General features: G+C 35.6%; 2 protein-coding genes across 2 annotated transcripts; one reads left to right on the top strand and one right to left on the bottom strand.

Moving 5' to 3' along the window:
- Positions 1-8,783: 8,783 nt before the first annotated feature.
- LOC103927927 (TPR repeat-containing thioredoxin TTL1) lies at positions 8,784-13,023 on the top strand. Its single transcript, XM_009336904.3, is given in 8 exon segments — positions 8,784-9,778; positions 9,780-10,120; positions 10,615-10,810; positions 10,920-11,101; positions 11,188-11,521; positions 11,623-11,827; positions 11,913-12,019; positions 12,147-13,023. Coding segments are annotated over 8 exon segments (2,094 nt in total). The 5' UTR covers positions 8,784-9,202; the 3' UTR covers positions 12,300-13,023.
- Positions 13,024-18,835: 5,812 nt separating this feature from the next.
- LOC103926894 (ubiquitin-conjugating enzyme E2 36) lies at positions 18,836-22,697 on the bottom strand. The gene is made up of 8 exons (XM_009335775.3): positions 22,534-22,697; positions 22,236-22,263; positions 21,915-22,001; positions 20,670-20,728; positions 19,697-19,738; positions 19,524-19,597; positions 19,120-19,217; positions 18,836-19,019 (listed from the first exon to the last, which is right to left on the bottom strand). The coding sequence occupies exons 1-8, from the start codon at positions 22,567-22,569 to the stop codon at positions 18,982-18,984; spliced, it is 462 nt and encodes a 153-aa protein (XP_009334050.1). The 5' UTR covers positions 22,570-22,697; the 3' UTR covers positions 18,836-18,981.
- Positions 22,698-24,420: the final 1,723 nt, after the last annotated feature.

Here is a 24,420-nt window from a genome sequence, read left to right as displayed (position 1 = left end):
CTTTTACTCCAAATGGGCATCCCAGATCTTACCAATTTAGTGGAGTCACATGCGCGTATATGTAGACGTGTATCTACTATCTTTACAAGTTCTCTAAGAAAAAGATCTCGATTTTTTTCAAAAAATAGGAATTAGTTGGAGGACTCAATTTATATTGAACTTCAGCAATCTGAATCATATATTTTGTAAGTCTAAATTCATAGATCTTTTTTGTAAAAATTCAATTCAATGCAACCCCATTTGCACATTTAATTGTCACGATGAAACTTCAATGTTTCTTAAACATAGTGTTTATCAATTTCTTTGAACTCAATTAGATGCCTCAAATATTTCTGATTTGGCTAATATTTTGTAAGAATGATCTATGAGGTGCAACTTGAAAAATAGACGGTTCAAATCATCAAAGTTTGATATAGAGTGAGTCACATAATGAGTCCCTATTTTTATCAAAAAATGGGAATCCCTCCCCTTAAAAATTGTGTGCATTTATATGTATGTAGTTAACGAGGAAATTTCTTCAATACTATGTAAAATTGAATAATACATAAATGAATGGCTAAGCTTATAAATAAAAAAATCTAAACAACTGAGAAAATTAATCAAACAGCTCAAACACTCATGCCATTGAAGCCACACACCCGAATCTGGACTAGTCAAATGGGATTAATTGTTAATAATTTGCTTAGGAGTTAGGATAGTTAATGAAGGACTGATGGGAATATTCATATTGAGTATTATTTGCAGGTTTAGGTATTTAATTATGTCCCAACGGTCAACTAAATTGAATGGTCAGTATAAAGAGAGGCAAATTATCCGAGAACTGAGGACTCGAAAATAATGGATTTAACCAAGTGACTTAAACAGTAAGATTGAAAAAGAGCATGCATGCACGCATGTTTGTTGTTTTGTCCTACGAAACAAAGTTGAATTGGGTGAAAATTGTGCTGCGGTAACTATATATGCACTTGTACAGTTATTTTACTGTATATATGCTTTATGCAATTCACAGGAGAGCGATTCAAACTTAATACTGCGTCCGGAAAAAAAAGTATAACTAAAATGTAGTTAGGAGACAATGTTCTCATTAAGTGATTAATGGAGATTTTCTAGTATGTTTTGACGTGTTTTATGCATCGGAGCATCTTAAGTTTTTCACGTTTCAATATATCATAATGATATGTAACTAAGACAGTTTTGTAAAATGATACTATTTTAGTTATCAATTACGTCGGTAATATGATACTATTTTACGTTTTAATTGTAAATGAAGTTCAAAGTGAATACATATTAGGGTTACATTTATACGGTCAAAATTGTTTATTTCTACCAAGACAGTTTTGTAAAAAATGAAGGATCCTTGCATTAGGTACGTAAAATGAGAACAACGAGGGTAAGGAATGAAGGTAGTAAGCATGAGCTGAAGCGGGAACGGAGAGGACTCGAGCCCTACCCTACGTACGTACCGACATAAGTGATGGTCTTTCTTATCGGCCTAGATGCAGTTGGTTCGAACTGTCATCAAAATGTGGCAAGAGGCCACCCAATTAAGACCCCATATGAGCACACTAAATGTGGGAACATGGTCAAGCCAATTAGTTTAGCTGACCGGTTTATATAATACAAAAGTTTTGTGTGTACGAAGGGGGGTATGGAGGAAGACGTTTGTTTACATCCATTAATGTTTTGGACACAAAGAAGGAGACATCTAGCACCAAAACCACGAGCATTCCTGGCCCATAAAATGAGATCAAAGTCCTCCACTCTCATGGCCGGCTCAACCCCAATTGTGTGATCGATAGAAAGATGATGTAGTGTTTGAAACCTATCACGTGACGTTATGTACATATTTTAATTTTTAGCATAAAATAGAAGTGTCAAGGTGATGTATCTAAAATTTATTTTGAAATTTATTTTGCGTTATCATGCATTTTCATTTATCTGCATGATTTTCTATGAATGATTTGTGACGTTGTCACCTAAATGTTTTTGTTTCAAAAGTGTCTTTATATTTATTATTTTAAGTTACCTTGTAATATAAATTTCATGATCTAAAGGCTATGGTAGCTACAAATAGAAGATACTTTACTTGGCAACTTAATCTTATGGACCATATGATTGTTTTAATTGGGAAAAGCAAAGAGGATTCTAAGTAAATATATAAATATTGCAATGCAATGCCCCTTGAGGATGCATCTTTGGGCATTGTGCATTATGTATTGAACCTTCCCTAGAAGATATAATTATATTAATTTCATAATTAAACACCTTCTTCTATAGTTTTCAAACAAACAAAAATTAGATTGCCATAGAAATTGTAAATGTCTTACTTTATTTTTCAGTTTTCACCCCTTGAGAGATACTAAGTAGACTCTCTTAAAATAAGATTTTTTTTTATAAATTCTTTGTCATCTCATAATTTAATATTATTTTTCGTGCTAACATTATAAAATATTATGCCCAAAACATGAAATAAGAAAAAAGTACCATGAAGAATCATACTTTTAAGAAAATCTCTTTAACATTTCTCTACACCATTTTCAAATCCACTTTGTGAGAGTGCTAAAATATCCAAAAGTCATACACACATTGGAATTGGAGGAAATCAAGTTAATCAACCATTTTTTTAACTCAAAAAAGTAACTAACATGGAGGCCTCCAAGATAATGCACGCCGTTGGATTGAGAGAGAACTGCTTGTCGGTGTAAGTACATCGACATGGAACTATCTTATAGATGCCATTCGAAAATGGCTCGCCTTTACTTTTTATTTTTCATTTTTTATATGATGGTAACGCAAAGATTTCATTCATCGGGGAAAAAAAGGAGTTTACGCAATTAACATTATATACTATGATAGATGAATGGAAAAGCTTCACCATATCCAAAGACAATGGAATAACTATAAGCTCAAGATTGGAATGGGCATAGGAACATGTATTGATGTACCAGATCGGTTAATGCTCCCACGTTGAAGTGATGTATTTCCCTAGTTGACTGAACACTTGATTATTGGTATTCGTTCGGTCCACCATAGACTGAAATAGAAGTCAGTTCGATAGGAAACTTTTGAAAAAGCAGCGCACTTAGGTTAAGTTAAACACTTAAATTTTGACAACTTAATCAAACGGTTAAACGATTTATGATTAAGTTGATTTTTTCAGTCAACTTTCGACCTTATAGTTACATCGTTACTTTTTTCGATTCCATTTCTTACTTGATTACGTTACTCCGTCCATTTCCATTGTCATTCCTTTTTATGAAACCAATCGCAATCTTCAATTATAAAAGGAGAAAGCACAACTTTTCCTTTTTTTTGGAGTGAGGTTTTCATTTTATCTGATATGTTAGCACTTCAAGTCTACAACTACATGGATATAGTATGTTTTTGTTTCTTGGGAATAAAGCAAAGAGTGCAACATTAGAAAGTGGAGTTCAACACAAGTCTTCAACCAGGAATCATGACGAAGCGATGCGTTTATATAATAACCTCGCATTCGTAACATATAAATCCAAAGATACCAAATGTAAATAATAAGCAAACCAATGAAGAAATGGAAAGAGGCCAAACCATCTTTGAGACTGAATTAATGTATTCATAGAATGAGAAATGTTAGTAATCTTTGCACTAATTTTTGTATTTGGACTGTTTCACCTTTTTACATGACACGTACTATTTTCTTACACAAAAAACAAGATCTGTAATGCCTTGAACATTATATTTTCTATTTTTCATTATTAATTCCTACTCAAAAGCATTAAAATTCTTTCTTTTTTGTGTGTGTGTAAAAATGACACAAACTATACCAGTTTTCAAGACCGAAGTTATCAACCACCCGGCCATCTCTCCGAAAGATAATTTCTATTTTATTTTTATTCCACCGACATATGAGTTGATATCATTGCTATCATTTGAAAAAGTGAAAAGATTTAAATGCAAATTTTTTTACTAAAATAAAAGGCCTTTAGTTTGGCACTCATTTGAGTTTTTTTTTTTGTTGTCTGTTTTTGTTCTTCTGAAATTGTGCCCACGCATGCTTTGTACTCTGAAAATAAAAAACCCAAAGATCTAAGTAGTTTTTATATACTAAGGAACAATATTTGATTCTTTACATACAACGAGTTAAATTTGTTTACATACGTAAATTTATGCATTAAAAATCTGTTTACAAGTGTCACATACGTAAATTTATGCATTAAAAATTCAAAATTAGAGTTTTCATATTTGTAAACTTGTGATTTGTTTGTGAGAAGAATGACTACTTACATAGGAAGACTCAGTATCTTCCCATATAAGATTTACAAAAATAAAAAAAAATGAGCTGTTAGTTTGGTCAAATTTAGAAGTTAATTGAGTGGGAAAAGAAAAATATATTTTGCCAAAAGCATGTGACAATTGCATCTGAAAATACGACCGTGGAGGTGGAAAATATTGTCACACACCATTTTGATATATTTAAAAGATATTTTCCTCTTTTTCTTTAGTTTTATTTATAATTTTTTTAATAAGCGATGTTATCTATATTAAAATGATGAAGTTTCACAATGAGTTGACAATAATGTGATTCAAATTTGTATTTAGCGAAAATCAAATTTAAGACCTCTCACTTATAAGTAAAGAGAAATATCACTATACCGTATTACTAAGTGGCTTGTTTATAAATTTTTTTTAATGTGTTTATATACAAAGCAAAGTGTATTTTATGTGTGTTTAAGATATATTTTAAGACGTTTTACAATTTGCATGCAAAATACTCTCACTATAATTTCTTGTTCAACATTTTAGTGGGTCACAGCTCACAACAGAGCTTGTGCGTAGTGGTGCCACACATGCACCTTACCTGCTCATGTGGCCACGTACCACTTGTTGCACACTAGTTTTCCTTCATTTTTTTTCTTCCTCTTTAGGGCAAGTTAGGGAATTCAAATTTTGAAATTTTTTTCAGTGTGACAGTAATATATTGGCGTTGTGTTACTAATCAATCACTAATATAAATTAGGGTTACAAAGTAAAATTAGATTAAGAATTCTAATTTTCTAATATAAATTATAACACATTAGTTAGTAAAACGGTTGTGTTAGGATTACAAAGAAAAAGTAGAATTCTTCGACTACTTATTAGTAGTTTTTTTGTTATTTTCTAATTTGACACCTTTTCTACATTACGTGTCACATCCCCGCCCGGGGCGCACCACTTCCCGGGCCCGCTCCACCACCGTAGCACGATATTGTCCGTTTTGGGCCCCGACCACGCCCTCACGGTTTTGTTTTTGGGAACTCACACGAGCAACTTCCCAGTGGGTCACCCATCATGGGATTGCTCTCGTGCGCTACTCGCTTAACTTCGGAGTTCCTACGGAACCCGAAGCCAGTGAGCTCCCAAAAGGCCTCGTGTTAGGTAGGGATGGAAATATACATTTAAGGATCACTCCCCTAGGCGATGTGGGATGTCACAATCCACCCCCCTTAGGGGCCCGACGTCCTTGTCGGCACACACGCGGCCAGGGTTAGGCTCTGATACCAAATTGTCACATCCCGGCCCGGGGAGCACCACTTCCCGGGCCCGCTCCACCACCGTAGCACGATATTGTCCGCTTTGGGCCCCGACCACGTCCTCACGGTTTTGTTTTTGGGAACTCACACGAGCAACTTCCCTAGTGGGTGTCACATCCCGGCCCGGGGCGGACCACTTCCCGGGCCCGCTCCACTACCGTAGCACGATATTGTCCGCTTTGGGCTTACCATTCCCTCACGGTTTTGTTTTTGGGAACTCACGAGCAACTTCCCAGTGGGTCACCCATCGTGGGATTGCTCTAGCCCCCTTCTCGCTTAACTTCGGAGTTCCTATGGAACCCGAAGCCAGTGAGCTCCCAAAAGGCCTCGTGCTAAGTAGGAATGAGAATATACATATAAGGATCACTCCTCTAGACGATGTGGGATATCACATTACGTGTTTGACTATCAATGTCTGAATCAGATTTATTTTCATTTGACATTAAAACCTTTTTGAACATTAAAAATAGAATTAAAACTCATTCAATAAAAATTGAACTTAAAACCTCTTTCAACATCAAAAACAAAACTAAAACTCGTTGAAGGTTTTTCGATTCGTCGTAGTCGGATAAATCTATAATATCTTTAATTTTCACTAAAATTATGAAAACAAAAATACAAAAATCTTTGGATTTGTGATGAACACCGATTGCATGCATGCCATGTTATCATGTAGCCTACCTGGCATGAAATAGATCGCCTGGTCATCATTCTCCCTCTTTTCTGTAACGTCGTCACTACGGATGATGGCCTCCTCCTCTCCTGTCACCATCCGACTCCCTCGAAAACGAGAGAGGATCTCGTTAGACTTTTTTTTGTGAGGATTCTGAAATTTTTTTAATTATATTCGTTCATTATGCATTGTATGGTTAGTTTTTGTTACGTATTGTTTATATTCAATTTTAAATAAAAAAATTTACAATAATTTTTTACCGCACAATGTATGATAAATAAATATAATTTAAAAATTTTCAAAATCTGGCAGAGAATACGCACTCCCCGAAAACAACCCCGTAGCAATGACATAGGCATATTCTCCCGCATCGTACTAAACGACGTCAAACCCCACCGTTAGTTTGCTTAGCTGGACGCCACTGTTTGGCTCCAGGATTTCCCTGAATGCGCCAGCTGGCACGCCACTCTCTCCTGCACATGGCCAGCTACCTCTGTCCAGACCCTCCCAAAATTACTTAAACACCCCTATATCCATCGCTTGTTCTCCATAATGCCCTTGCTTCGCCGTTATCCCCTATTTTAACTGTGTTTTTCTCTCGGGCTTATCCAAGAGGGTAAAAAATAGGCAGCCAGGTGGCAGCCCAACATTAAAGGGTAAAAATGTGAAATAAGTGAGAGTGGCGGAGGGTAGTTTCGGACTTTTGAGCAGTCAGTAATCTTCTGTTGTGTTGCCTCTCCGGCTTGCGTAAGAAAGTAAAAAATCTGGACGGTACAAGAATCTAAGATAAGTAGCAATACCATGCTGATCGGACCACCTTACATGAATCGAATTTTCGTCTTATAAATTTCAATCAAAAAATATAATATCATACAAAATGAAATTATAAATAATAATGTATTATTAGACAAAAGTTAATAACAGCAAATTTATTTCCTGTAAGTTATTTTTAATTATTATTTTTTTATTCTTTCTTTATCGTCTACAAGAGATTGATACATATATAATATTACATCATGATTGACTACGTTTACTATATGTAATAATAATTCATAACTAACCAACTATGTGCATGGTTACATTGAATATTAATATCATTAGTGTCAAGATTTTTTAAAGACGGACCAATAATCTGCTACTAATTGGTTCTAAGTTTCTAACACTATAATGTTTTCAACTTGCACTTAATCACTTGCTCGCCCAATATATTTACTATTTAGGGATTTGATTGACCCAACATCAAACATTCTATCAACTATTTGAATGAGTTGGCCGTCGTATAAAACAATTAGCATGCTTTAATAGATTGATATCACATTAAGATTTTAGAAAAACAAATAATCGGCTCACTACTAATTAGTCTAACTTGCATTTAACCACTTGGTAGCACATGTTTGGGGTTTAACCCTGCTTTGATACCATATCAAAATCAAGTAGAGATAAACCAGCAGCTCACTACTAAATACTAATTGGTCTAAAATCAATATTGTCTTCAACTTGAATTAACATAACATCACATAATTTGTGAATATTTCTTCACAAAAAACCTAATTTACGTTACAAATAGAATCACTCACTTATATGTTGTACTTTATTTTGTGAAATTACATTTTACAACATTTTATGCATCACATCCCGAATATGACATTATCAATAATGTTCTTTATCATAATCAAATTAAAATAAATTAAAAAAAATCTTTTAGAAGTTCACATAAGAGTATCATACATAAGAAATGAATATTTTTACTCACTACACTTAAGTGATGGTGATACTCACCGCCCTATATATCACTGTGTCACTATTGGATGAGGTTAAATTTCGAAATCTGTGAATTAGAAAACATTTATGCCCTACAATTTTAAAACTACAAGGCAACAACCAAAAAATAGATGCAATGTACTAGCATGAAAGTTAGACAAAGCCTTGATGTAATTTGTGCACCTTACTCTATGCTTATTACACTTGTCATTTATTACACCCCTTCAACATTATACAGAGATATACGATTAAATTAAGAGCTAGTTAATTAAATAAATCTCGGTTTTGTAAATCATTTCTTAAAGAAAAATAAATTGGTGTATAAGCTGGCACTTTCTTAGGATACGTTGTCACTTTTTAATTTCATGCCTTAAAGCAAATTATGCACGAGTATAAATAGCACATAATTAGCCCTAACCAATATGAAAGTCAATCAATTCATTCACAAAAGAGAAAACGAAAGTAAAGGTAATGAAAAAGAGGACCCCCAATAATATGCTAGGTGTCACCATTCTTTGCGATTGTTTTCGGGAATATTTTTATTTACCATTCTGTGATGCTAACATTGTAATAATCATTGTTTAATGAGTTTAAATTTTAAAATTTATGTAATGAACAAACATAAATATCAAAATTTATACTCTTTTAATAATAATAAATAGAATTATGAACATTACCACGCTCGATAAAAAAATTTTTTAAGAGTTATAGATTGAGAAAAGAAAAAGGAAAAATAGAATAAAATTACAACAAGAGGAGAAAAGGAGAGAAACCTCAAAAGCCTGTCTCGTGAAGGAGCAGGTAAAAGGGAAGAAAGAAAAAACAAGCAATAAAAAACTTCTCTCCTTTCTCTGTCTCTCCTTCTCTCTCCTCCCTCTCGTTTTCTAAAAGAGGACTTCGCATTCATTCTTTGCTTCCTTCTTTCATATCACGAGATCCCCATCTCGGCTTCTCTTTCCCCCCTCTTTCTCTCTCTCTCTCTCTCTCTCTCTCTCTCTCTACCCCTTAATGTCTTCATCAGAATCTCTTCTTCTCCTTCTGCTGCTTCTGGGGTTTTCTGCGTCTGTATCTGCCAGCAGTCATCGTTCTTCTTATCGGAACAGCTTCACTGCCACACATTGCTGAGGAAGACGACAGCCCAGAAAGAAAGAATAGAAATTTACAGATTGAGAGAGAGAAAATCGGAAAAAAGATAGGAGCTTTGCTGTTGTTTTCGGAAATGTCGCATTCCGGGAAGCCCATTTCGGAGCAGCTCGGCCTAGACTCGCTTAACGATCGATTCCGTGACTCGCTGAGTTGCGAAGCCAACAAGCCCGATTTCCGAGAACTCGATCTAGGTTCGCCCGTTTCGCCTCTTCGGACTCGCCAGAGCGGTGGCATCGCCACTGCTACAAGCAGTAGCTCCAGCTCATCCGGATCGGTTTCCGGCCGAAATGGGCCCAACCCAGTTGCCAGAAGGGCCGATTCAGCCCCCAACAACCACTCCGGCGAGCTATCCGGCTCTAGCGAGAGCAGTCCCACCGCCGCAGATAGCGCCCGATCCGCTGGAAACACCCGCAGTTTCAAACCGGGTCATACAACGGGTTCCACCCACCCGCTTATATACTCGGGTCAGAGCTCCGTGAGCTCTCCGCCGCCCAGTGTTTTGCCCACGGGGAACATATGCCCATCTGGGAAATTCTTAAAAACGGGTATGGTCCCGAACCGGAGCTCCAGAACCGACGTTTTGGGTTCGGGTACGGGGAATTATGGTCATGGGAGCATAATGCGGGGCGGTCAGGCTGCTAAAGGCGGCAGGCAGTGAGGCGGCGAGTTCCCTGAGGGCGAGCGCCGTGAGTTCGAGGGGTACCGGCGGCAGCGGAGACTTGTTGAAGAGAACAATGGTGAATGTGGATCCTGAGGAGGTGAAGAGAGCTGGGAATGAGCAGTACAGAAGAGGCCATTTCGCAGAGGCTTTGAGCTTGTACGATCGGGCGATTGCATTGTCTCCGGCCAATGCTGCCTACCGGAGTAACCGGGCGGCAGCATTAACGGGTCTAGGACGGCTTACTGAGGCGGTGAGGGAATGTGAGGAGGCGGTGAGGTTGGATCCCAGTTATGGCAGAGCTCACCAGCGTTTGGGGTCTTTGTTTCTTAGGTGAGTTATTGGGATGTAAAGCAGTAAAGCTCAGTTATTTTTTTCTGAAGCTGATGTGATTAGCGAATTGGTTAGAGTTTATCTTGTTAATTAGTTGGTCAACATTGTTGATAATGCCTACTTGCTTGGTCTTGGGATCTGCTGCGGTTTGCCCTTTTGATTCGGATTCATTGAATGGTTCTTCTGTGTTTTCTTGTTTGCTTTTACTACCTTCTTGTATGTTGCGTTTACTTCATGATTCGATCTAGTATTTGGTTGAATTGGGCAAGTGTGAATAGTTGTATTGCAGTTTGCTAACTCCTCGATATCTAAAGCTTCTTGGAACCTTCTTAGAGTTTTTGTGTGGACTTTCAAACTTTCTGGGTTCGTGTTGTTTTACATTCTTAGAATCCAGCCTTTGCTGGTTTATAGAACTGTAGGTGGACTGAATTTCGATGTATCTCTCCAGCTTAATGTAGCAGGAAATGTACTTGACTTAATCCTATTTATTGCAGGTTAGGGCAGGTCGAGAATGCCCGGAGACACCTTTGTTTTCCCGGGCTGCAGCCAGATCCAGCTGAGTTACAGAAATTGCAGGCAGTAGAGAAGCATCTAAAAAGATGTACAGATTCCCGTCGTGTAGGAGATTGGAGAAGTGTATTGAGGGAATGCGATTCTACTATTGCTTCTGGAGCTGACTCTTCTCCTCAGGTAAATATCGATTCCCGAGTTTTTTAAAGTTTTGTATACGTGGATTTGTATTATTTGATTTAGTGAAAAGATAATCAAAATGCTGAACTTGTTCAAATTGAATTTACAGCTCTATATGTGTAGAGCGGAAGCGCTTCTGAAGCTCCACCAAGTTGATGACGCCGAATCAGTCGTATTGAATACACCTAGATTAGACACTCATTCCGACCTTTCACAATCTAAGTTCTTTGGGATGCTTTCTGAAGCTTACACTAACTTTGTCTTGGCCCAAATTGAATTGGCATTTGGAAGGTGAGTTCAAACAATTTAGGCTTCATCCGAAATACTATGGTTAAGGGTTTTGTGGAGAGTGAGAATAGATGATGGATGTGTTGCAGGTTTGAGAATGCAGTTACTGCTGCTGAGAAAGCAGGACAGATTGATTCCCGAAACATTGAAGCTGCAGTGCTGCTAAGTAATGTGCGCTTGGTTATGAGAGCTCGTGCCCGTGGCAATGATCTCTTCAAGTCCGAAAGGTTCACAGAAGCTTGCGCAGCATATGGAGAAGGTCTAAGGGTTGATCCTTCAAACTCTGTTCTCTATTGCAACAGAGCGGCTTGTTGGTTTAAACTTGGGATGTGGGAGCGATCCATTGAAGACTGCAACCAGGCCCTACGTATTAAACATAATTACACAAAAGCCCTTCTCCGAAGGGCTGCCTCAAACAGAAAGGTAAATGCATGTCTAAATCTCTTCATTTTCGTTTCTTTCCGTTCGTAAATTTTTCTTTTAAGAGACTGCAATTTAGTCTGTTAGTTTTTTGTGTATTGCAGCTAGAAAGATGGATAGAGGCTTCAAAAGATTATGAGGTCTTGAGAAGGTTGCTCCCTGATGACAATGAAGTTGCTGAATCTTTGTTTCATGCTCAAATTGCATTAAAAAAATCCCGTGAGGAAGAAGTTTCTAATTTGAAGTTTGGCGGTGAAGTGGAAGAAATATTAGGTCTTGAGCAGTTCAGAGCTGTGATATCTTTACCAGGTAGGCCTTCCCATCTATGCTTCTGTCACCTTATAATTTCTACACCTCCGTCATTGCACAAGTGCCTAAAAATTTGCATTTACAGGTGTCTCCGTGGTCCATTTCAAAGCCGCCTCTGATTTGCAATGCAAGCAAATATCACCTTTTCTGGACACGCTTTGTGGTCGCTACCCATCCATAAATTTCCTCAAGGTAAAGTTGCTGATTGATGTTTATCATATGCTAGTTTGACTGAAGTTTGCATGCACCTGTGATTGCTACTTAAAGTACTTTTAAGAGAACAATTTTTTTTTATACTTATTACGGTCATGGATCATAGGTTGACATTGAAGAAAACGCGGCAGTTGCAAACAGCGAAAATGTGAGGATTGTACCAACATTCAAGATTTACAAAAATGGGAGCCGAGTGAAGGAAATGGTGCGCCCCAGTCGCGATATGTTGGAACACTCGGTCAGGCATTATAGCTTTTAGAACTCAGGACTGTACTGTAATTCTGCTTCTCAGCCATATTTTTGAGTTTTTCCTGTTGCTGCCCGGCACCCCAGTTTGTTAGGAACTCCCCTTCCGTTCCGTTCCTCCTCTAATCACATAAGGATTACCAGATACCTGTTACATTATCGGAATCACCAAATAATCTCATTAGCAGCCAATGCCAGTGGATCCCAGAGAGGTAGCTTAGTTCCTTGTTCAGTTTTCATTTATTCATTCATTCCTCATTGCTCTCTGGCTCCACTTTGTTCCTCCTCTCTCCTATGCCCTCTTTCTCTCCCATTTTGGTTTGGAATATCTTCCAACTTTTTGCATTTTTCATTACGATGTAGCCCGGCCTGGTTCCTGGATCCTCACTTCCAAGAAAAAAAAAAAAAGAAACTCTGTACAATCGTTAAATTTGCTTTTAGTTTTATTTGAGAGGGATAGAGGAACGAAAGTCGGTGAGAGAGAGGGAGAGAGGTGGATAGGTATGGAGAGAGAGGGAGAGGAGGGAGAGGAGAGAGAGATGGGTGGCTGGATGTAGAAGAGGATCATCTGTACATGTATATATGTGATGATATATACAAAAAAAGAATGGAAGTCATGAGGAAGATTGAGATGTGTGGTGGGTGCTTACTGGGTTTGTGAATGAATGGTGGATATGCTGTTATTGTTGTTTCCTTCTCAAACCAATTATTTAACAATAAAAATTTCTACTTTTCTCTTCTTGTTTCTCACTCTACATTGGTTCAATTCTGTATCATGTTCTCTCACCTTGAATCTGCATCTGAAATGATTCAATCATTCCTTGAGTTAATGTGCATGTTCCGCTCACAAGTGTCTCTGCTACAAGTGCTTTTATGGAATTACATTGAATTTGGATGTGCTTCTCCAAAACGCGCCTTTATGACCTAGTACATTTATGTTTTATTTTTGGGAAAAGTGTAGTCAGAAGCGCTTGTAGCGATGGAAAAACGCTTTTAGATTTTCCAGAGGCACCTCTAAGCACGCTCTTACCTCATATGCCTCTAGTTTATTTTGTCAACAATCTAGGGATGCACACATGCTGGTGTTAATTAGCAAAATTCAAGAATTGAAGGGATATTAGCCTTAATGCTAGTCCTGACTAGCTGGCAACAAAACGCGGTTAGGTGAGATCTGTATTCTAAAAATGTTACGGTGCTTCGAAACATCTTATATTTTGAAATTTTTTATCAAAGCCCAATCGGTGAAAAACTCTTTAACATATACTCCGAAAAATCATAGAAATTTAGACGGAATTAATTTGGCAGAGAGCATTAAGTAACCGCGTTGTGAGTATGTGTGGTGACCGATTTGGTCGGATTAGTTTATTGGGGGGTTTTCCCAAATGGGAATTGTTGACTTTGTAGCGATAGGGATAAAGTAAATGTGGGGTTTAATGAAGGTTGGTTTTCTTATTAAGATGGATGGACATGGTGGTTGAAAGTTTGAAGCTATTCAATTCAATACCCTTTTCTTCTTCAACTTGATTCCACTCCTTTAGTGCAGAAATTTCGCACACAAAAGTAGCAACAACATGCCATCAACGGTCATTTTTAGCTATGATCGTCCCGTTATTCTGTCATGCAATGTTATGAATTTGTTTTTGTTTTGTGTTAATATTTAGCAATCTATTAATTGTTGTATTTTTCTTCATTTGTGATTGAGAGATCTTATATTCGACTTTCGTGAATAGTGAGTTTAACGCTAAATCATTATGACTGGCCATGTTTGTTGCTTAATTCAAATTTCTTGTTATTGTAAATATATCGTTGTATTCAACAAAAAAAAGCATGTACTACGTTGTTAGTGTTAACATCTCACACATGGTGTACACGCTTAGTTTTTTAGTGTTATCCATTTGCCTTTATGTAAAATGCAACAATGCAGTATCTTAAACTACTTTAATTTATAAGAAAGTGTAATTCAAATTGAAGTGCAAAATGCCATGTACTTTGTTTTGGCATAACCAAATATGCTGTGAAGGGCATTGTTGGATTCTTATCTTTGTCCTTTTTTTTGCCAACCACTAATTGGTTGTATTAAGACATAAAATTAAATGGGATGCAAAGTGAGGAGGGGCACCCACTGCCACAATGCTGTGCGTGACATGTGGATGTCGGTTGCTGCTGCTGCTACTATCTCCATCTTAGAAACAACTTACATTTACCGTCATGTGATATTTGAATTTAAAAATAACATATTGTTAAATAGAAGGAAAAAAAAAAAATCATACATAGCATGTTTATTATCACGTGACATATGAATTCATTAATATAATGTTACATATAAAAATATCATACATCGCATTACATCATCGATTAAAAACATCATTGTACAATGACGATGAATTAAGAGCTAGTTTTGGATTGTTGTGTTTTTTTAATAAATTGTTTATGATGTGCTTTAAGAATAATTAGCTGCAAAATAAAACAGATGAGTGTTTGATAAACTATATTTTTAAAGTGTTGTACATATAAAAAGTAGAGTCTAAAAGGATAATAATGTCATTGTTTAAAGTTAATGAGCTTATTACATGAATTAAAAATATTCTAAAGACTCAACTCCACTTTTTATTAAAGCAGCTTTTAAAAGCAACTTATAGGCTACTTTTAAAAACTGCTATTTGAAAGCCATTACTTTTAAAATAGGTAGTATATTTTATTTTTACCAAACACTTTGTTGCTACTTAACTTTAAAGTAAAGCAGTTTTTGGTGAAAAAATAATAAAAAACCAATACTACTCAATACACACACCTAAGTACCTAACTCATCAGTCTAATTCGAGTAATGCTATTCATACCATATTTTTATACCACCTTAAATGACATCTGATGTGGACAGTCAAATCATTTGAAAAATTTGCAAAACTCAAGGAAATGAAGGAGAAAGACTTCGTATACCACAATCATTATTTAATTAACTAGTTTTTCCTAATTATTAGTTTATTAAATAATGAACTAAATTTAAAAATCTAATTAATTCAAATGATATGACTATTCATATCAAATGTTACCTAAAGTGCTATAAAAATATGGTATCAAAACATGGTATGAATAACATTACTCATTCTAATTATAAAGTCCAAAAGGTTCACCTAGTGGTGGGTGCTAATATCAAATGTGTGCGTGGGCGGTAGGGTGGCTGGCGCTGACGGCGACCACCGCACTAAGTAGGCCTAATGCCCTTTTAACTTTACTTTCTAAACAAGATTTGATTGATAATTATGTCTTGTGAGGCACTGATTGTGATTAGGAGCGACTCTGTCTTTACATTCAGTGGCAAATTACAACTTGCCCTTATTATTATTAGAATCGTTTTTGCCCACCATCAGAAATTATGGTGTATGCTTATTATAAACGAGCATATATCTAGTCATTTATCACGTGTTTTTTAACTTAATTCTAGTTACTTTCACATTAAATGTTACCTTCTTAATTTTGGAAAAAAAATTAACCAAGGTTAGATGAAATAACACATGATAAATAATTAGATGTATGGTGAGCATACACCAGAGTTAGAGTTTTTTGTGGTGAGCAAAAATGCTCATGGGGTTTTTCTGTTGATTGAGTTATTATTTTTTGAAAGGTTCTAACTCATGAGATTTGAATTACAGTTGTCAAAAAGGGAGTTAAGATTGGTTTATAGTGTAAATCAGAGATAAACAGATGTGTAAAAAGTCTAAAACATCCTTGAATTAAACCGTTCTTTAATGGAATAGTGTGGCAAAAGAGTTAAAAATGTCGGCTTCAGAAACACAAAATCAATTTCAATAGACAAACTGAAACTAAATAACAATTAATAAGCCAAAAAAGTATTACCAGATTTGTTTTATGTCACTTACATGGTTACATTAGAATAATTTTTTGTTTGATAATATTATCTTGAATTTTGTAAGAAAATTAAGAAGAAGAAAGAATTATAAGTGAGGAGAGGGACATGTGTGACAGGAACACTATTGATTCGGTCGTATCGAAATAATAAGAGTTAAATAAAACAAGACAAGTGAGTAGGTGGTGATTTGCATTTATAAATTCAACCGTCAAAACTCTGAAACTCCCCGGTCGGTGCGTCACCAGCGGTCAAACGGCCGGCTGACCACTTTGCTGACGGGCTCATAAATTATTATTAGGGATTTTTTTTTGATAAATTAAATTAAATCTTTATCATAAAAAAAGAGAAAGAAATGAAGCGTTTCAGAAAATAAGTGTCAACTTTTGAGTTAGCAAAATGAGATTAAAATTGATTATAGAAAGCATAGCTAAACTGAAGTATTTGTACAAATAAAAAAAAATATCTAATTTTCAAAGAGAAGTTTAGATAATATTTGACTTCTTATATATGTCGAGTCATTTCTCATTTTATGACAATGGTCATCGTTTTACTGTATAAATATTATAATTTGAAGCATTTTTTTTTTAGATCATCTTTTGGATCATTTTCAATATACATTTGGTTTACAGATTTTGTAATCATTTATGTGTGAAATAAACTAAAGTCATAGTATAAATAATGTTTTCCATTATTAAATTTCAACTTTTTTGTTCCGGACAGTTTCTAAATCGAACCAAAGTTTTTAGAGATAATTTTTAAAAAAATATATAAAAAATAATTTAAACAAACAATATTTTCTACATTAAGAAAAAATGGAAATGGACTTAACTTCACAATAAGCTAACAATAATGTGGTTTAAATTCATTTTTGATGAAAATCGAATTTAAAACTTCTCATTTACAAATAAAGAGTAATATAATTAGACCGTAGTACGAAATAACAAAAAAAAATATAATGGTTTGAACTACAATATTTGTAGAGAAAAATAATGCCTTAAAAGTAAAATGTTGTACTTTTAAAAAACTAACGAGAACACTGAAAACAAAACACGAAAAACAAAAACAAGAACAAAGTTGGGAGAGGCGCGTGGGGCTGCACAGTGAACGGGGATGTGGCAGAAGAGAGAGAGAGGGATCCAAAGTGAAACACTGAACTGAAGGACGGATGGATGGTTCGTACATTGTATGGCTATTTGTTTGTGGGGTAGGTACCCTACGCGTGACGTGTCTCTGTCCTACATTGTGGGGCTGTAAAAAGGGCAGCCGTGAAAGTATCAAGGAAGGAGGATTCTCTTTCTGTGGATCAAAATGATCTTTTAATTGTGTTCGTTTATCATAAATTGTATAGTTAGTTTTCGTCATATGCCATTTATGTTCATTTTTAAATATAAAAATTAAAATAACCACATGATGTACAATGAATGAACATAATTAGAGGATTCTTGGAATTCTTACAAAGAAAATTCAAAGAAGATCCTTATTCAGTATCAAGCATAGGAAAATCCGTTTAGGATTCTGTTGGGCTATGTCTTGTAAAATATGTGACTTAGATTACTTGTATTTCAAGTTAGTTGATTAGTATATATTTGTAATATTCTTGAAAACCATGCCGTTTTATGGTGTTTTCATGTTTTGGATACGAGAGGAGCTTCACTACTTAAGATTGAAGAGGAGTTCTTACTGAGTTTCTTTTGTAACCGATTTATAGAATTTTGTATTTATAATAAGAATTATTTATATTATAAACCAATATGTAAAGATTTTATTTATAAAAAAATAATTAAAATTAAGATTATTTATTCAAGCAATTGTAGTAAATAGATATATAATTTTAGTTTAACCGAATAAGTCCATCTATTTCTATATAATTTGATGATTAAACAATCTCGTATTTTAATGATTCCTTACAAAGATAATCTTTAGAAAGTGATTTATAATACTAACGGTATAAGTCTAATTTTCGTAAATCAACCATGAAGTGAATTGAAGAAGACCTCCTCCCCCATGGAAGAGCTAAGTTAACTCTTTTGTTCTCTTTTCTGGTATGATGGAGGGCGGAACTCAAAGCGGTACAAAGCGTGCACAAGGCATCAGCCCATGGAATCCGTTACATCCAGACCCAACATGAATCCATGTTGAAACAGGTGTAACGCTTTTTCACCCTTTCTAGCTTCTTACGCACTTGCAAGATCGAGTACACGTTACCAACAAATTAATCGACAAAACTTTAACTAAAAAACTTCCACTACAGTTCACTTCAACTAAAAACCATTTTTTTACATTAAAAAATCAATCTTGGTACCGTTCACTTTATCCTTTATTTTGTCCTTATCGTTAAAACTCAAAATTTTCAAACCATTTTCATTTGTTTTCTTATTTGTTCAAACGTACGTTGAAATTTACGAGTTGTTCAATATTCAATCCAATCCAAACTAATCCAAGCAACCAAATACAATTTAACGAAAAATTGTCATCACTAACGGGGAATACAATTCTTCAAAACACAGCAAAACGAAAAAGAAAATTAGTAAATAATTATTCACAATATTCATTGCCAGAAATCCATATTTTGAAGTGCCTATAATAAACCCCACAGCCGTCGTTTGAGAGTGGAGAAAGAAAATACCTTGATCCTTGGTCATACAAGTTCACAGACGAGCTTCCGAAAGAGATGGAACAAGTTTCAGGCAACAAATGGTAGCTTGTGAACATTAAACTTCCAATATTTCAAACATCAATTCTTCCGAATTTTCAATTTAAAAATGACAGCGAATAGCGTACATTGCATTAATGTTATTTTAGGGAAGGATAAAGTTTCACCATGTCATTACACACCGCTTGCATATAAACGGGTCCATTCCTTGGCTGCGGGGATGGATCAAGGAAGAACGCATTAGCTTCGACGCTTTTTAAGTGATATTCGAGTAATATGTAAGCTGGGGAAAACCAATAATAAGAAACACACCTGTTTCAACAGCTTCAGCCTCATTTGATTTCCAATGCTTTGCAATGTTCTCTGAGAGCGGGTCGTCGGGGTTTGGGGCACTCAACAGTGCCTGAATACTAGAAGAAAATGATAGCAACATTGCCAATAATTCAGTTTCAATTTTACTTGAAAGGATAGAACAATACATCACATTAAAACATTTCCCAAATTATGCAGTGCCTGTATAAGAATAATGCAGTAGAAATGGAATAGCAGCTGCACAAACTCCACGTTACAGGCGTATGAACCATGCCAAAATTTATTCTGTTATGGAACACATAATTTATTGTGATATTTTAACCAGTGATCTACACTGATGTTTTGTTTTGTTTTGATCACAGAACAGGTATAGCATATTACAAAGACAATATGAAAGCATATACCTCAAAAGTACAGTTCGGATCTGGAGAGCAGGACTCCACTTGTCTTTCAATATATCAAGACATATCCTTCCTAGCTGATTAACAAAGCCGTGCATGAAAGGCATTAAATTATTTGGGGAACCTTTGAAAGTGAAAGGAAGGAAAAAAAAAACCATATGCACACCACAGCCTACCTTGTCAATGTTAGGATGATAAATTTTGGTGAGAAATCGAACCTGGTACAACGGAAAAGCAAATGATTACTTGATACACATACGTAAGGAATGTTAAAATGCCTGGGGGCATGCTTAATGCAGAAAAAGTGGAGCCTTAAACTGCAGGACCAAAACCATGTCCTGACACATTCGCAAAATTAATAAACAATGACAACCCAGCTGCCTTAGGAAGTCTTTAACAGTTTCGTGTACCATGTTGGCATTCTGTGGAAAGGCCAGCTAATTATTCAACTGCACACTACGAAAATTCCACCTATGTGAGCATGCTACAATTGACAACATTTGCTAGTAAAGGTGAAAATATGTATAGACTGTTCTTAGAATAGTTTTTTTTATCTAAGAAAAACCAAGTACAACTATTAACCTACGGAAATTTCTATCATAAATTATCAACGATAAGAATCACATTCGTTAAAAAAAGTGTAATATAAAAGATAATATTTATTCCTAAAATCCAAATAACTTCAGTTATTTAACTCCCTTATCTTTTGCAACTTTAAGAATTGCCCTCTGAGATCCTAAAGATCCACCCCATATGCATTATATATACACATACCAAACATTAATTTCTCCTTAGTAAAAACAATATCTGCTTTAAAAGACTACCCTGTTTCAGAACAGTTCTCAAAACACACTACAGCCATTGTGGGCAAAAACCACACATAACTGAAAAAAGCATGGAACACCATTAAATCCCATCAAATTGCACGACAAGAGAATCATACAAATAAAACAAAACTGTGATGAAATCTATCACAAACGAGGAACAAGAATTGTGAAGATAAAACCCATTTATCAAATAACTGTATAACTCCAGACATCTGAATCAAGAATTAAAAGCGCTCCTATACACGGCAATGTTTCATTTCATACTCTCCGTCAATCTTTGAGCTGTTTGGGATTGTGTTATACTGACTTCAAATCAAAGTACCTTTGGAGCAGCCATTGGGTATTCTTCAGGCAAAAAGAGTTCCAACTTGAAAACTCCTCCTAAATAGAAATGAAACATATCATGTTAAATCTACAAATTACGACGGTGAGTGATGGAAAAGAAAGCAAAGGAGTAACAAGAAAAAGGAGCCATGTTAACCCATATTACATTTCTGAAACTGACATCTGATATTTATGTTTCTGACTAAGAACATAATATGTAGTAACCAAGTGGCCAATATAACAACATATAAGAACAAATAAGCTACTATCATTTCTCTCAAGCTCAAAGCAAAGCAAAGTGGACTGCCACTCCACACAGATGTAAAATAGCGGAGTAGTGAATGGCTAGAAAGGCTATGATCAATAATCTAGCTTGGTTTATTGTACTTGACACTCTGTTGTGTGCCGTCAATGCTATGCCCCTCTAACAGGCCAACGAACATATATGAGATAGACAGGCGGTACATATATGGACTACACTTTCCCACCGTATGAACGACATACAAATTTGTCCAGGTGAGATATAACTTTCCCCAATTATAGGGCTGATTGCTAAATCATCTCAATTAGCCTGCCTTTCTGAGTAGCATGATCTCTCCCTAGCCATCCATTGCAACTGAATCCAAAGCATTCCTGTTTGTTGTGCTGAGTCCTTCGGAATATTGCAAAAATCTCTACTAGCTCCATGACATGGTCTAGCTGCATGCATCCACCGATAGTTCACTTCATACATATACTTCCATTAGAAATGCAAGGGAGATACCAACACAAAGTAATCCCAGAGCACTCCATTGCTACATTAAATTACTGAAATGGACAGGATGCGCTTTTTGTACCCAAGACTAAAGACAGATCTCAAAGATAGACAACCTTCGCTAACCCCTATATGGCTCAACAAAACGATCCAGCCTCCTAATTATTCCTCAGAAATACTCTGACAAACAACAACATCCTTAATTTGTTCAGCTCATCTTCACATAAAACAACACAAACACATACATCCAACAATGCAGACACAATAAGTCATCATTCCCACAAGCAGAGTTCTATCAAGCTTGTACTCCCAACGTATAGCTCAAACTTAAGAATTTATGTGCATAAAATAAAAGGAATTTCAAACAATAAAATATCCCTTCTCTGAAATTTCCTCAAACAAGTAAAAGATTTCAAACAATAATAACCAACCAGGTATAGATTTCGTAGATAACGTATTCCACAAAGCATTCAGTCCAGTTATATATACCTTCATAAGGAGATTGTGTTGGGCCAAGGATCATCACATTGAAGTATCGCATATTCTCTTCTGACGGTGAAGCACTAATCCCCGGTGCTGAAACCACAAATCACAGTATAAAGTAATAAGTAAACCGCATAAAACCCTTTACAAATAAAACCCCAACAAAATTAGCATATTTATATTATACTAAAGCCTAAAAACAACTATCAAACTCTCATTCGTTGTGAATTTCTTTATGAAACAAACTTGTAGACAAATCAAACGAATTTTAAGCATAATTTCAAATTCAAGCTCCAAATAATCATGGGGAAAAGGTGAATCACTTACCAGGTTCACTGAGCAGACGTTGAGTTTCCTTCGGGATCAAATACAAAAAAGCAAAAATTGTTAAAAAATTACCCAAAAATCAAACCGACAAAACCCTAATGCCCATTTCGTCGCTACGAAACTCAATACAAAAATCATGAAGATCGAATCTTTTCAGGCACAAATCACAGAAAATATTCGATGAAATTACCACACAAAAAAAGGCAATTAAAAGTTTAAATTTTCGTTTCAGGGGACGCAAACAGAGCGATCAGAGGTAAATTAAAAGAGGGATCGAGAAGAAGATTGAAGGGCGAACCTTGATGATTCGTCGGGGAAGATTACTATTCGCCATTCGAAGGTCGATTGCAGAATACGCAATGAGGGTTTTGCAGAGAGAGAGAGAGAGAGAGAGAGAGAGAGAGATGGGTTTTCTTTCTTTCTTTCTCTCACTAGGACGAAGAAGTAATCATAATAAGCACTCGGTTTATGAATATATTACGCGTTTTTTATTTCCGTGAAAAATATAAAGGAAATGATTTGACTTGTTTATTATTCTTTCTCTTTTATTTATTTTTCTCTTTTAAATTGTTTATTATATTTTTTTTTACCCTTTTTTCAGTTGGTTGGAAAAGGTTTTTCTTAACTTTTTATTAACAAAAAATCATTCACTAACTTTATTTAATGAAAATAACTTAAATTTTATAAAAAGATTTAAGTTTTAATAAAAAATGATAAAAGTTAAACATAATAATTAAAAATAATAAAAATTTAAAAACAAAATCTGAAGCGCACGTCACGTCACATCACTTAACCACACATACTTTCCATCCCTCTCTCTTTCTCCCTCCACTGTTTTTATTTTTTACGACCATCCACCATTATTAGCTCCTCTCTCTCCCCTCTCTTTCACATATTCCTATCAAATTTCTCTCTCTTCTCATCTCACCCATTCACATCACATCAATTTTTTTTTTAATTTTCTCTCATCTCTCGTAGCAGTTCTAGCGTGGGAACCCCCCAGGCAATACACTATGCTATCCACCCAGTGAACAATAACCGTCTTTTGCATCTCTACCGTTGCATTTCAATAGCCCTGATAATAGACAATAAAATATTAATATTTTATTTATTTATAAAATAATACAAAATAATTTTATTTGTAATTTCGGATAAAATTTTTAATCGTTCTCGTTACGCCATGTGTCATTATCCGAAAAATTATAAAACAATACAAAATAATTTTATTTGTAATTTTGGATAAGATTTTTAATCGTTCTCGTTGCGCCACGTGTCATAAAATCTGAAAAGACAATTATTGGTGATGGATTTCCGATTAGATTATTAACCAATCACGTCGCGCCATGTGTCATAATCTGTTTACAATCTTTGAGGATAGATTTCCATCAGATTTTTTACGAATGATGGCATGCCACATGACATTATCTACAACCTAATTCTTTCTGAATCCTTATATAATCCACTATTCATCCTCACAAATCTCACACCAATTTTCTCAAGATCTCTATCATTATTCATAGTTTCTGCTTCATTTTTACAATGTCTTCTTCTTCAAGGATGTTGTGGGAAATTGATCAGCAAGAGGAAGAATTGTTTAACCAATCAGAAGGAATGTTCAATATCTAGGTGGCCCAAAATGAGAGGGAAGAGGATGATAAGCGTCGAAGGAGAGATGACGAAGCAAGAATGGGCAGAGCCTCACATTCCCGTCGAGTCATCCAAGCTGTGGGTCAGATCTGCATGCCCAGCCGTTCTGGAAACCTTGATAGAAGCATGCAACGACGAGGTACAAAACTCTTGGACGATTATTTTGTCCATAATAGTGCATTCCCTGATACGTACTTTAGACGTCGTTTTAGAATGGAACGACATTTGTTCAACAAAATCATGATTGTTGTTTGCAACCATAATTCTTACTTTGTGCAAAAGAATAATGTTTTTAGTGCTATGGGTCTCATTCCTCAACAAAAAATTAATGTTGCCTTGCGGATGCTTGCATATGAAGTATTTGCAGACCAAGTGGATGAGATAACAAGGATGGGGAAATCAACAATTCTTGAGGTTTTACAGAGCAATTGAATCTATCTGCACCGCAGAGTACCTCCAAAAACCTACTGACATGGACTTGCAAAGGCTTCTGAAGAAGGGCGAGATGCAAGGTTTTCCTGGGATGATTGGAAGCATC

Source organism: the organism of the source record quoted next, unplaced genomic scaffold (genome assembly GCF_019419815.1).
Source record: "Pyrus x bretschneideri cultivar Hongxiangsu unplaced genomic scaffold, Pyrus_bretschneideri_v1 Contig23, whole genome shotgun sequence".
Lineage (NCBI taxonomy): Eukaryota > Viridiplantae > Streptophyta > Magnoliopsida > Rosales > Rosaceae > Pyrus > Pyrus x bretschneideri.
The sequence above is the reverse complement of the archived record's forward strand: the minus strand, read 5'-3'. Positions and strand labels throughout refer to the sequence as shown.

Bases quoted from the DNA above. Each gene is read 5' to 3' on its own strand.
- LOC103926894 (XM_009335775.3), bottom strand. From the start codon at position 22,569: ATGGCGAATAGTAATCTTCCCCGACGAATCATCAAG. The intron at 20,729-21,914 runs GTATATATAACT...ATTTCTATTTAG, and splicing joins AACACAATCTCCTTATGAAG to GAGGAGTTTTCAAGTTGGAA. The intron at 19,218-19,523 runs GTATATGCTTTC...ATTTTCTTCTAG, and splicing joins ATCCGAACTGTACTTTTGAG to TATTCAGGCACTGTTGAGTG.